Raw genomic sequence first — 14,307 nt, forward strand, 5'->3', positions numbered from 1 at the left:
CCTGGGAGACCCATGCTGGTGTTTGCCCAGCAGGTTCATGCACCAGGCCAGAGACTGCTCCAGGCTCCCACAGGTACCTCCAGCTCCAGGAGCTGTTCCAGGGCCAGCCTGAGCTTTCACCAACAGTCATAGCCCAAGCCTGAGTTTTATAAATATTTGGGGCAAAACCGTTCTGGTCCACCTTTTGCTTGTTCTGCTTAAAGGCAGATGAAGAGCTCCCTCCCACCTCCCATTCCTCCCTAGTTATGCTCGTGTTATGGCCCTCTTCCCACCTGTGGCTGGGGGAAGGAGGTTATTGCAGTTTTTCTGATGATGCCAGCCCCTTGAGCTGACAGATGGAAAAAGGCTGTAATCACTTCCATGGTGCTTCCAGAACGATCTAGGGGAAAATGCTGAAAAAGTTCCCAGTAGTCATGTCAAAGGAATCCTATTTCCACTCTACAGCAGAAATTAGGGGCCTTTATTTAAACAGATAAAAGGTTCAAAATAATGATGGGAATTTGGGAGGAAAGCCAGGACGAGTATTAGGACCACAAAACACAGCTTTTTCTGCTTTTGCCAATGTCCTGTAATGAAGAATTCGGTCCTGAATTTATTTTCAGGGGGATTAAAGATCAAAACTACAGGTGATGGACCGAGCAACTGTAAGTAAAAGGCGTGTCCAGCCCAGACAGTCTATCAGTGGCAGTCTGACGACTGACAGATGTGGGGAGCCCATCCAAAGGAGCGAGCACAACTGGCTGTGATGCCTGCCAGCATCCAAATGCTCTTGTTGAGAAATGCCTTTCAAAAGCTTGGTGTCTGTTCTGGGGCAGCGTAGAGAGTAATGAGCTGAATTGGTGTCTAAGGACGAATCGTTTCTCATCACACATTTTAAAGTAATGTGTAATTGCTTTATTTTATTGTGGTTTGGTTATTGGTCACATCTGTCTGTATCCCTCAGGCTACAGAAAGACCCAGCACAATGACACGCACCGCCAGATTGCCAGAAGTACTGAGCAGCTCCTATCATATGGCATTTATTTATGGGTGGATATTTGAAATGCCACGCTATGCTAGGTGTCAAACTTTTTGAAACCTGTCTGGTCTACTCAGGAACCCAAATAAGACCTGAAAATCTGAACTCAGCTGTGATTATTGTGGCATCCTAAAAACTCTCACCACAGCATGCAGCAGACCTGCAATCCTGTTTGCCCATGCACTACACACCAACCTTCCCCTCCCAGCGCTTTATCAGGCTCAGTAATGCGACAACTAACATTTAATTTTCCTGTCAGCTAACATGGCTCTCTGGGGAGGGCAAATAGGCCAGTTGAACATTGCAAGGCATATGTGGCATCTTGGTCTTATTCCTTATAATATTCTGTTTGTCATTGTTTTGAGTTTCCTATTCTCTAGTGCAATTATAATACAACTTGATTAACCTAGCAGCTGTGCTTAGGATGATGACAGAAGAGAATCTATCCCAGCCTTCATGACAACTAATTCAAACTTTTAGAAAGTTGTGTGGATTTTCCACCATGAATGCACATAGAGAGCTCACTACAAAGCTTAACTGTAGATACACTTGACATCTACTTTGTCTGTAGAAGATAGGAAGATAGGCTCCTGTTAGATAGTTAGTGGACAATCACTTTAAAAATTTGTAACATTATAGTACAGAATTTTTTTCTCCTCTCTATCTTCTTTCCTTCCTTTTCTTTCTCTCTTTCTCCAGTACATCTATGTGAATAAATGAGATCTTACATAAAAAGAAATCTAGGTTATAAAGATTGTTTAAAGATGATTACTATTGTTTCTGTAATAAATTAACAAGGTCCTAATCTTGTAGTCCTTGTGGAAACAAAACTCCACGGGTGTGCTAAGGGAAAGGCTGAACACTGGGCATGTCTTAATTTGACTTAATATTTGGCAGAGGCTCTACCTCTACTTGGGTATATTAATAATGCACATAGACTCTACTTGATTAATAAGGGATTGATAATCTCCATATGCAATACAGACAACAGCAATATGTATATAAACACATGGGCTACATAAGTGTTTGGTTTGTAAATGTGTACTAAAGCTTCAAAGAGCAGCTTAGTGTGATTTTAGACAAAACAAGCATGATGCATTGTGTTTAACTGTGTTAAATGCTTTTTTTCATGTTTACATAACGATATGCTGTGTTTATCTTACAAGCGCTGTAAAAATATTAGTTAGCAGTCATAAATATAGTCCTGATAAAACAATACTACTTTTCAGAACTGCTAATCTGTGTTAATGCCGCTTTGGTACGGGTCCTGCAACAGCTGTTAGAATTTTGTCCCCTGTAGGTCAGAGAGAGAAGATGGGAAAATCCTTAATAAAATGTTGTTAGAAGCTACAGGTGGGAAATAAAGAAGCTCTTGTGACCTGTAATCTTATTCCCTCATAAAGTCACGGAGTGCACAGCAGCTTCTGTGGCTGAAATTAGACAACACGCTAGCGGCTTTTCAATCTCAACTTTTGCAGTTCAGTTATATCATTTTCAGTGAAGAACAAATGAAGGGTACAGCAAGCACTGCCCCTGACCTTCCTTGCTGTTTTTAATAAGCACATTCAACAGCATGAGCTTCTCTGTCTTAAATGAATTACTATATATCCATGTACTGGAAAGAAAATACAGTAGTGTTTATCTTCTGTATACATTCTACTGTCAGATTTTAATTAACTCTCAGCCTCAGGTAAAGAAAATATGCTAATTTTAATAGTCTTATAATTACTGTGGGCCAGATTCCACCACCCAGCTGCTGCCTGGTGCCCAGTCGTGCACAGAGCCTCACTAGCTTCAATGGGACTAACCAGGGAGGATGAGGCTACTGCCATCAGATTTTCCTTTCATAAGACAGCATTGCAGGAAGGAAAACGTGGAAAGGCGCAATAGGCAGAAATCAAGAATGAATCAGTGAATGAATTATCTATTACCAAAACTAGATTTTGTTATGGAAACAAGTACACTGTTGTGTTTTAAATACTTTATGATCAGCCTCCTGTGGTTAGATTTTGTTTTTCTGTTCCAATGGTGGGTATATTACATGCATTTCCATGTAGACAATACATACTCTTTGGAGATTATGACTCTGCAGCCTTCACCTTTGCATCTTCTCATTCTTTCCCTCTGGTATCTCCTTTGCCTTTCATCAGACTACAGCACTGTGGAGTACAAAAATGAATATTTTTTCTTCTATTGCCTTTATTAAATACAAAAAACAAAAACCAGTGCAGTATACAGGGTAATACACAACTCTGTACACTTCTCTAGTAAATCTTAATCATTCAGCTTTAATAATTTATATATTTAAGCTACCTGAATGAGATGGAGCTAAGGATGGAGTGATTTTTTTATTATTATTTTTATCAAAAGTACAAAACAACTTGTTTAAAAATACTCAGCTAATACTGTATAGATTACAATCAAATATTTACAGCTTTAAAGTCACAATAATTTGTTTAAATATAATTATGTGCAATTACTTATTAGTAAAACGATAGAGGACTGCTGAAATATGATATAGAGTGGTATAATTAATTGGCTCCAGATGCAATGAGTTGTCATTTCTGAAAATTTAATGTCATCAGAGCTCTTTTTCCAATAGCACAAGGAGCACTATTGCTAATAGACTTCAGAGCTTGAAATAAATAAATCTTTGGAATCCTGTTGCATCTCTTGGGGTGTGACATTTGACAGTCTTTTATAGCACAGAACGAAACAAGTTTGTGAGCTGGAATTCAATTGTGGTGTATTGATTCCTTGCATCAGTCATTATTCCCTGCTGATTGACAGCTGAAAATTGGTTACGTTAAGTATTTCATATGTTATATTGGCTGACATTTGCTTGCCTGCTCCTGTGTCAATATTGTTGTAAAGATCTCCAGCTCTATGAGATAGCAATATACACTGACTGTGGCTTTTGTGTGATGTTCCAGTGTTTTTCCTGACATAATTTAAGACATATTAAAAACCAGCAGCATCTTCCCTCTTGAGAAGCTTAATGCCAATATTATTGTCTTCCAAGGGAAGATCATGTATGCTCATAATCGGGTGCTAATTTCCACCCATACGCTCATGTTTAGGCATTAGGCACTATAACTGTAAAATTGAGCCTGCTTGATTGATTCATGTCAAGCCTCATCTCGGCTCCTGCAGTGGAAGTCATCCAGCTGACCCTTTTTACACTAAAAGAAGAGATTTGTGTTTCTTTCTTTCACCTGGAACCATCAAATTGACTGAATAATCTGTAATACATTAGTGCTGACATTTGTTAGGCAAGAATTAAACAAGACACAGTAATCATTCCCCTGAATAAAAATTGTGTTTGATTTCCAGCGGAGTTCTATTAAAAGGATGGTACAGCCCATCTCCTCTGAAGTGGGAAATGGTGAATATTTTCTGTGTTAATGAACAAAATTAACACTTTAATGACAGATGGACAGTCCCTAGCCACTCCTGACAAAAGCTGCTGAGTTTTGGATGGAGATGTGGTTCCAGTGCCTGTCAGGAGGACTACAGCGAGCTCCCTGGAAATCCTTCACACTGAACGTTTACGGGTGCGGATAGTAAAATTTGACCATTTACCTGAATAGAGACAAGAGGGAGAATGACGCCTTGGAAATATGTATGTTTTATAGGTGAAAGTGTGGGAGCCAGGAACTGGTTTATTAAAATCTGCCTATTATCATAATTAACATGGTTTGCATGGCAGGGTTTTGGCATGTCCTTCCTTGAGGCTCCTGTTTTTATGGGCTTGCTAATTTATGAGGCTGTAAAGGAATAACTGTTACAGATATGTATGTCTGCTATTCTCAAGCTAGCCTTAATGTTCCTCTCTCCTTGCCCTGGCAAACCCCCGTGCCCCGGCTGGTGGCAGTTCGTGTCCCTGACCTCGCACGGTTGATTCTGATGGACACCATCATCTACCCATTCACTTTGCATCCCGAAAGTGGGCATGAGGGATCTTTTTCTACAGCTACAGCCAGCTAGCCCCAGGAAAAGCAGTTCCTGAAGTCAATAGGGCAAAAACCCTTATTTACTGTCAATCTTGATAAATATGATGCTGTAGAAGGGGGACATCAGAGGCATTGATTCCTGTCTCCTCCATGACGAAGTAAAGCATGAGGTCAGTGCTTTATATCAAAGTCACTATGGATGTATCAGCATACACCTAGTATGACCAGTCTTTGAGGTCCTGGTGTTTTGTCAATGTAAAACTGCATATTTTAACTGATGTATGCTGCTTGTCTGGCTGCACCGTGCTCTGTCCATCATGGCTAGGCTGCAGCAGAATTACTGTTGTACCATAAGTCTATCCTTTAAGGGACAACCCTGAAAGTAAGGTATGAAATGTACCATGTGGAGAAACACCTGTGTTGGTTACATAAGTGACCTGACCATCTTGCACCTCAGAGGTTCATTTAGAGACAGACTTTTCCCTTGTCCTGGTGTTGAGGCTGCAGTTTTTCCAGCTGGGTCCTTATGGCAAGCCAAAAATGAAATGGGCTATAGAAGAAGCACACTCTGGAAATGTTTTTTTTTCCCTCAGTCAGCCTGCTAGGAGAGTAAGGGTGCAATACCCTTGTACTGACATGCTTCTAGGATGCCCACATCAGAAACAGCACCACTGGCTGGGTACAGAGCCATATTGGCAGTGCAGGTGTAGATGAATAACATGAAAGCAGGAAAAAACTCCGCGAAGAAAAAATCTAGAGCAGATCCCTCCTGCCCTGAGCAAAGTAAAATAAGGAATAGATTGGTTCAACCTGTTGGGATCCTCCCAGCTAGTACTGCAGTTGCATTTTCACTTTGGGCTGAGTAGCACCACTCTAACCCAAAATAACAAAAGCTGGTATGGATTGCAGTTCATTAAGAACACAAGGCTTATTAGCACCCAAAGCTTTTTATGAGCAGGTGATGTGGGACTGGTACGTGAAATCAGTCTGCCTGGTGGCACCTGCTGCTTGTTGTATTTAGGGCAGGTGCCCTGCCAAGGGGAGCATTTAGTAGATGTTTCTGGTGCTTTGGTGGTGACTGGACCTGGTACTCTTCTGGCAAATGTTCCTGAGAGAGGGTTTAAAGCAAAAGTCCATGTTACCAAAAAAAACAAAACTGCTAATAGAGAAGTTTTGTTAGAGTGAAATAATTGTGTTCCCAGTGGACATCTTGGGCTTTAGCTGGTGATGGATGGCGTGAAATCTGCAGCGATATGCCTGACTCATCTAGGAGAGCTACAGCTGCTGGTGAGTGGCCTTGTGAGCTTGCTGGTAGAGCTGAGGGCTTTGTTCTGGTCTCCTTGTGCTTCATCTTGATCCTCCCTGGGGAGAGAGGGTGGCTCCTGGCTCAGCCACACCATCTCCTCTTGGCTTTTGCATTAGCAGATGCTGCCCCTTCCAGTTATGCTTCCCTGCAGCCTGCTGCAAACACCTCCTCTGCTCTGGGGCAGGTTTCTTTTGGCAAAATCCTCATGCCTAGCTCTTACTCTGGTACTGACTGGGACATCTGGGGGTTGGGGTGACCATGGGTGCTGTCTGTGGTTTGGGTTGCTCCATTTATAAATCTGCATCTTCCTGTGCTCAGTAGCAGCCCCACTGAACATCCCCTTGGCTGCTCAAAATGCAGAACAACTTTTTAGTGCCCTTATTAAACATTATATATCCTGGAACCACGCATCACAACCAAGTGTTCTGAACATCTAAGTAACACCCAGATTCTACATTTGACTACTAGCTTCTGAGCATTTGGCTCTAGCTGTGGTACAGAAGTATTTGTTGAAATTATTTTCAAAACACAAAATTTTGAGCGTTACTTGCTCTCAGACTTGTAAATTCCCCATTTAAATTTCAATTATGGAACAAACAATCCCAGTCTTATTCCTTGTGCCACGCAACTCATTAAATGGTTTGAATATTTCATAGCCCAAAACTGTTCATGTTAATCTATGAATATATTGTTATAAATAACTAATAGGTGTATAATGAATCATGGCAATGATTTATGGAAGATTAATAGGTAGGAAAAAAGTATGAATTGTATTTTACAAGGGGAAATACTGAAGTGTTATCTCCTCTATCCAAGGCACACAAACATCACTAGTGCTCCACTCTCTGGTATGTGGTTTTTTTATTTATTTTTTTTTTGTGCTACATTCAAGATGGCAATGAGAGGGTCTTGTGGGTAATTGTACCTTTAAAAACTTAGATTGCTTCATGGCAGCCTGTGCATAATATCGCAGTGTTTTAGGATATAGACGTTGAATAAGGTCAATCTCTGCATGTTCTTAAGTGGCTAGTTATGAAGAAATAGAAGAGAAAACCTGCAAGAACTTAGTTTTATGGTGAAGCTGAAGATGTAAAATGATGAAATAGGGAGATATGAAGGATTTTGAAGCTGATGTTAAAATATATAATTAAACAGTAAAAGGTGTAGGGTTTTTGTTTTTTTTTCTTGACTGGGATGAATGTTTTCTAAGGCTTGTAACAAAAGTTTGTTCTGACTAAAAGTGTCACAGGATCCTAATCACAGCACTGGTCTGCCCTTTCTGTTGAAAGATCCAGAATCAACCTCCACCAAAACCAGGTGCTACAACACTACAGAAATCACATAGCTACAACTGAGTCATCAGGGAAATTAGCTGGGCATTGTGAGCCAGCTGGCAACCCAAGCTAATGCAAAACCAGCAGGTCACCTTCAAAGCAGGTGGGCAGCAAGCACAGCAGACAGAGCTGTGTGCACAGCAAACTCAGTGAAAACCCAGCACTCAGGAAAGAAACGGGTGGGGGGAAGGCAAAAGAATATAAAATTTAGGATTTATAGCAGTAAGAACACTCTCTTTCTGGGCTGGGACTATCACGCATGAACTAAAGGAACTTCTGATACCATTGATTTAAGTACAATTAGAAAAATGTGCATGGGCAGAATTGTTTATTGAAACTGAGAAATGCCAAGTGCATAATGGGAAATGAGATTTATTTACGTAAAACAATTCATGCTGAACAGAACTTTTTTTGCACAAGTCAGTGTTAACCTGAACTGTTTAACAATGTCTAACAGGTGTTACTGCTACCTGTTTTGAAAACGGATGGGTAAATTTTTATTGCTTAAGGGATTTGACTGGTCATGTTTTTTTGTGGAAAATGCCAGGAGTTTTAGAGCTTTGACTCTGTGGATGGGTTGAAGACATTTGTTTCTTCTTGGACTCTATAGTTCCTCATTACTGAATGAATAAGATTTGGAGTGACTCAGAGCTCCTGCTGGGAGCGTGGCTCTGACAAGGGTGGCCAATTTCTGTCTTGGGGTTTTGTTGAATGTTAACAAAATGAGAAGTTCAGAAGTGTTTGAAAATATCAAAGGAGTAAACGATAGTTGGGGCAGTATGATAATCCTAAATAAATGAGTAGAGTAAGGCTGTTAGTAATTAATGTGCAGGGATACAGCTAAACAGTGTAAAAGGATTGGTCCTTGCAGTGGAGAAAGGTCTCTTGCTTGTTGCTGAGCTTTGAGTCTGATATCCTGATACAGCTTATCAGAAATAGCTGCTGCTTGCCAAGCCTCAGTTGTGATCCTGCATATCCATTATGATGAAGTCTAAAAGTAGGTCACAAAAAAGACCCTGACTGTGTAGCGTAGACTTAAATCTGTTCAAAAGTCAGGCACTAGCATAAACAGACTGAAAATACATGTATTGAAACGTGGAGTCTTTTAGCATTTAATGCGTTCTTCTAGTTCGGTGTAATGTATCATTTTGTACCTTTTCTTTCATGTTTCTTCATATCTTCTTTACCTGCAGATCAGTGTTGCATGATGTGGGAGTGATAGTAAACTTGCTGAGGAATCTGATGGGTATGTGAAGACCTTGAGATGAAATGAAACAAGTTTTTATTGGTTCCATGCAAATGATACTTTTAGTGAAGAAAAAGGATGCAATCATATACTGCAATCCTCTTCTGTGTAATTTCTTCCAAAGCCAGGAAAGGGAAAGCAGAACCTACTAAAATGACTTCCTAAGGAGGAAGCTGTGCTTATGGTGTAGCTTCAGGAGAGCTGAACCTCAGCACTGATAGAGGATGAAAGTATTTACAATAAGGTAATAATTTTGCCTCAAAAAGAGCTTCATCATCTTCATTTTGCTGCTATTGTGACTGCAAATCCAGGGGAAGCCATCAATGAAATTTAGGAATTGCTGAAAAAAAATCAAAAAAGCAGAACAATAAGCATAATAAATTACATTTTTCATTTTGATCCCCCTGTGTTGTATCTTATACATTATGAAAACCCTTTCTCTATAATTATATAATTATGACTCTAAAATGAGAGAAATCATTATGCTCTGATAATTCTATTCTGATAATGCCTGCTGGGTGCTCATCACACTATTGGTGCTGTGCAGGTTGGCCTTGAAAAATGTGCAGTGCCTCCTAGGTTTCTTGTGACAAATGGGAGTTGATACAAGAACAAGATAAATAGCGAAGAAAAATAGCAAGTGATGAACTCACCTCAGTAACATTTTCTGTAAGCATTTATGTGAGTGTTTTTGTTTGCAAGAAAGTCTGTGTGGAGTGGCGTATCCCTGGATGTATGCAAGGGTTCATGCCATAAACCTTTGCAAGACAATCTTGAGTTCCCTACTCCTGTTTATAAAAGGTTCAGTCAATCAATCCGGGAACAAAAGCAGTAGTGTGTGTCTTAAGTGAAGAGCTATCTGCCAAACAGCAGATAACAAACAGGGCAGCAGGTCTGTCTTATGAGAAAGCGTCGGTCTTTGGTTAAACTGTGTTGGGGTATCAGGGCATGGACTTCGGCAACGCAGAAGAGCAGATCCAGGGGTTGGGCAAGCAGAAGATTTCTGGCAGACTTGGGTTAGTAACATGCTAGTACAGAAAACTCTGGGCTACTCACTTTGACTTACCTTTTGCCTTCTGCTCGAGTGGTAAGGTGTTCTTTTTTGTGTGTGTGGAGTCTTTTGTTGTAGTAAAAGGTCTGCTTTCCGCATTGTGATAAAACTATGCCTTCTGATATAGAGCTCAGCTGATTTGGAGAGAAGTCCTGGCTGCATAATCATAGAGATGCTTTGGTAATTGCTTGCTTCCTTGGCCCTTCTGAAGCCAGTGGCAGGACTTGCATGCTTTCACTTGCTGCATGATAACCCAGGGTACTACCATATGCTGGGGAGTAAAAAGATTTAGAAGAAGAGCAGGGGATGTAAGTTGCACAAATGTTTTCTGCTGATCTGGTAGAACAGATCCTGATATGGAACTACTCTTGGTTCCCACAGGTAGCAGCCAGTGCAGTCTGATGCATTCCTTTTGTGCCCAATATTAAAAATAGGAAAAAGACATTTAAAGAAGCAGTCTGTGGTGTAGCCCAGAGCTCGGGGCTGTCTGGGCAGCCTTTACAGGTTTACCTCAAGTGATGGGTTCTGCTTGAGGACCAAGAACCTGGGAGTTAACCAGTTAGTAACGGGTCACGCTTAGTACTGTGATACTGCAGTCCTTGAATGGAGTTGGCCCCAGGCACGCAAAATTTGATAACCAAAGTTTATGAATGACATCATTTACTTTTTGTTTTACTGAAGTAAAGATTTCTCAACCAATGTGTGAGTGGCTCAATATTTTAGATATGTGTAGATGGAGTTCCAGGTAATTACCAATAGGAGTACATCATACTGTAAGCCTGATGCTATCACTCGTGGCCAGCCAGATGAGAAAGACGATAGCTGTGAGTCCTACACTGAGATGCACCTCCTCATAGACAGGTGACTGCTACTACCCTATATGTGCTCTGGAAGCTTTAACAAGGGCGTTCAGGCACAGAAATCCTGCATGCCCTGATTCCGAACTGGCTCTTAGAGACCCATCTCACAGCTGATGTAAAGGTCAGCTCTGGGTGCCTGCTTCATAGTACTTGCTAAGCAACAGATTTGCCCAGTAAGGCTGCTGGCACAAATTTGATTAGATTAAAGCTGAAGGACTGCCATGGAACAAAGTCAGCTCTGTAACCACATTTGCACACATACCATTTCCTCGCTGTGTTCCCTCCACCAGCTGCAGCTCAGGATGTGCCAAATACTTCAAGTGCAGGAGTCTGAGTCCAGGCAGAAGCAGGGTGCTTGGGAGAAACTGTAGTGCAAGGCTGGGGGCAGAGTATGAGGAAAATTGTGATGGGAGGCAATGCGATGGATTTGCCTGTACCCCTCCTGCCTATCGTGTGGGCTGCTTACTCTTACAAGCATCTCTCTGTCAGCATGGAGCATTCTGGCCACCTAAGTACTTGTGGTTTTTGCATGTGGATTTGTTGATATTAGCTTGATGCGTGTGCTTACAACAGATGCAATATTCCAGAGAAATCTATGGGTCGGGAGGGGGGGTATGGTTAAATGCAACTCTATGAGCAGGATGTGCAATGATGTATTTAGCCCAATCCAAGTTTGTTAGTTCTGCATTTTAGTGGCATCATTAGTATTTACTAACCAAACAAAACTGAATTCTGATAGTTGTTTTCTCACAGAAATATTACAAGCTTTCAGTAACTTAGCTCACACTTTAATTTCTGAAAGCCAGCATCGCTTTTCTTCATGTTTTTGTCAAACAAGACAGAACCAATCCACCCCTAGTTAAAGAGCAAAATGATTTATTGTTACAGGCTACAAGTCCTACTTGTGCTAAAGTTTTATCTTGTCGTCAGGCTGAAAGACTATTCCAATTAATGCTGCTTACGTTTGCCATGTAAGCTGCTGAGGGCGATGGGCCTGAATTTCCGTAGTTGCTATCCGATAGCCAGTGCCAGTCACTGAAACTTTAACAGGTCATTCAATGCTAGTCAACAAAAGACCCATGAAGCCTCATTTCACACCAATTACTACTTAGCATATGTACGCAAACTGATTTAAAAAATTTCTCAGGGACTTCCCTATGCTATAATCTGGCCACATGTGTCCCTGCAGCCTGGGGACTGCTCTGACGGCATCTTGTCCTACCAGGCCCGGTCTGCTGTGGAAACCAGTGCCCCCAGACCAGACCTGTCTTAGTGTGACTTAAACCACCCCTGTCCAAAGCAGGGTCTTCTTGGGTTGGAAACCCTTGGGCTGGCAAAGCCTGGGGGCAGTGGGGCTCCAGCCTTGAGTGCCACCAGGTCACAAGACTGCTCTGCTCCTTGTGCTGTTGTTTCCAAAAATATAATCCCGACCCCTGCTGTTTTTCTTCTTATTTTGGATGCTCTGATGCTTTGTTGGACTTCGTAATATTTTTTTTGACTATTTTTCATGACTGACTTGTGCTATGGATGTTTGCTTAGCACCTCAGGTATTCTCTTTGCAGGGGGAGAATGGAGGCTTATGATTTGTTGCTATTGATTTCAAATATAACTACTTAACCGCTGTCCCAATACTGAGGTTTTTAAATGTCCATCTAAATTGTTCTGCTATTCTCTAGTTTGTACATACAATTTGTAGGGAGAGAGGGTTTTTGTGGTGTTTTTTGTTTTTTTTAAAAAAAAAAAAAACAATAAACAGGAGACAAACAGCATTGAAAACGTGCTTTGGGGCTCTGTAGCATAACTTTTAAACAGATTTCTATAGAACTGGGACAACTGCAGGGTGCAAGTAATACTTTGTTCTTACAAAGATGGAATTTGTGCCTTTTTTCTTTTTTTTTTTTTTTCCATTTCTAAATTGCCATGAGAGCAAACTTGCCTGCAGCGACTGGCTGGCTAAGCATCCCCCGTCCATCTCCTGCATGTCACCTGCTAAGGTGAGGAGTCTGAAAATGCCTGGACACATTATGTATGGGTGGCCTTTTGTTTATGACAGACAAAGGCAAAATCCTCTGGATTACTTGAAGATATCGTATAACACACAAGATGGAGTTACTATTATTCTTTTCTAAGACATATTGTGTTTCCCTTGGGCAGAGAAAAGAAAGTGCAGCCAATCCTGGGGGAGGGTAGCTCCTATTAAAGATTTATGCAAGCCTGAATTATTTGGCTTTAAACTTTTTTCTTTTTTTTTAATAAGAGGGATGCTTTCTTTAGGCACAGCAGACTGAAGTAGATGGTATCACTGGTAATCCTTGGCTTAGGCACAGAGCTTCTAAATGGTTTGAATTAGGTAGAAGAGACTTTGATTTTTTTTTTGCCTTTTTTTTTGTTGTTTCTGCATTTAAGGTTTCACTGCAAAATTTCCCATTGAAGTAGCAATTTGGTGGGTTTTTGCCCTCTCTATGTAAATTGTCTTTTAGCCATATTCATTCAGCGAAACAGCTTTGAAGTTGTTGAACTGTGTAAATGTTATATTAACATTTTCTTTTGCAATTATAGACATTTACTTGCTCTTGTTGAAATAGCTCTTTCAAGGGGAAGGGAAGAAAGCAGGAAGTGAAAGTACACAAAGAAATGAAAAAGTAGCCGTGCGCTCAATTTAATTTTTGAAATAAATCACTTCAACTACTAATTTACCCTTCTCTAAGATGGTGGTTAAGGATAGACAAACAAAGAATACTGGAAGAAATAATTTCATTTTGTTCCTTTGTTACATTAGATCACTTAATTTTCACGTGTTTGGTTTGCATATGGAGATTTGTCCAATGAGTCCTCCTCTTTGAATTTGTTAACTGATCCTGGGGAAAGCTCCGGAAGGTTCGTGTCCATCAGTCTGCAATTCACAAATCACAAAAAGGCAAGCAATTGCCCGAAATAAAGATGACAAACAATGTGAATTAGCCATTAGGCCAGAGGGCTTCAAGCTCCTGTGGCTTGATTAAATTAAGTCTAGTGTGCTTATTTCAAAGTGGCAAATGATCCTTCATGAAAAAGCCCTATATAATCTAATATGAATTATAATCTTCTTATGAGTTCTTAAAACATCCAATATACTTAATAGAAGAATCTTTTTTTTTGCAACGTCACTGGGTCATGCTATAATTTCTGTGTAATGTATGAATTTATATAGTTAACTTCTATAGAATGCAGGTTAATATCTTCTAAGGTACTTTTGTGGCATTGTATTTCATATTTTCCATACAATATTTGTATTGTTCAAATATGCTTTGATACGTCATTTTGTGTCTATAGCAGAATTTCTAATGGAAAGAGTAAGCAGTATTTTAGTGTTCACACAATTTATGGGATGTGGCAGCTCTTTTTCCCCTACCAGTGGTTATCATTTCAACAGATTTTTTTCTTCTGCCAAGTCCATGCCAGGAGCATATTTGTGTTGTTACTGTTGCTCAGCAACTGTGATCTCTTCACTAGGTCTGACAGTTGCTTTCTCTCCAGGAGAGCAGAGATGCAAGAAGGAC

At 40.6% G+C, this 14,307-nt stretch overlaps 1 protein-coding gene across 6 annotated transcripts in view; it reads left to right on the plus strand.

Moving 5' to 3' along the window:
* FAM241A (family with sequence similarity 241 member A) overlaps positions 1-14,307 on the plus strand; it is a 321,403-nt gene that overhangs the window by 37,309 nt on the left and 269,787 nt on the right. Inside the window, exon 1 of one of the 6 annotated variants that reach the window (XM_013185343.3) lies at positions 5,910-6,258. The exons of 1 other annotated variant lie outside the window; for it this stretch is intronic. In XM_013185343.3, coding sequence (XP_013040797.1) covers positions 6,225-6,258 — 34 coding nt within the window. In that variant the 5' untranslated portion in view covers positions 5,910-6,224. Of the gene's footprint in view, positions 1-5,909; positions 6,259-14,307 lie in introns of those variants that run through there. 4 more of the 6 variants (XM_066996449.1, XM_066996445.1, XM_066996448.1 and 1 more) reach the window with 4 other exon arrangements.

The sequence above is a fragment of the Anser cygnoides genome, chromosome 4, assembly GCF_040182565.1.
Source record: "Anser cygnoides isolate HZ-2024a breed goose chromosome 4, Taihu_goose_T2T_genome, whole genome shotgun sequence".
NCBI classification, from domain to species: domain Eukaryota; kingdom Metazoa; phylum Chordata; class Aves; order Anseriformes; family Anatidae; genus Anser; species Anser cygnoides.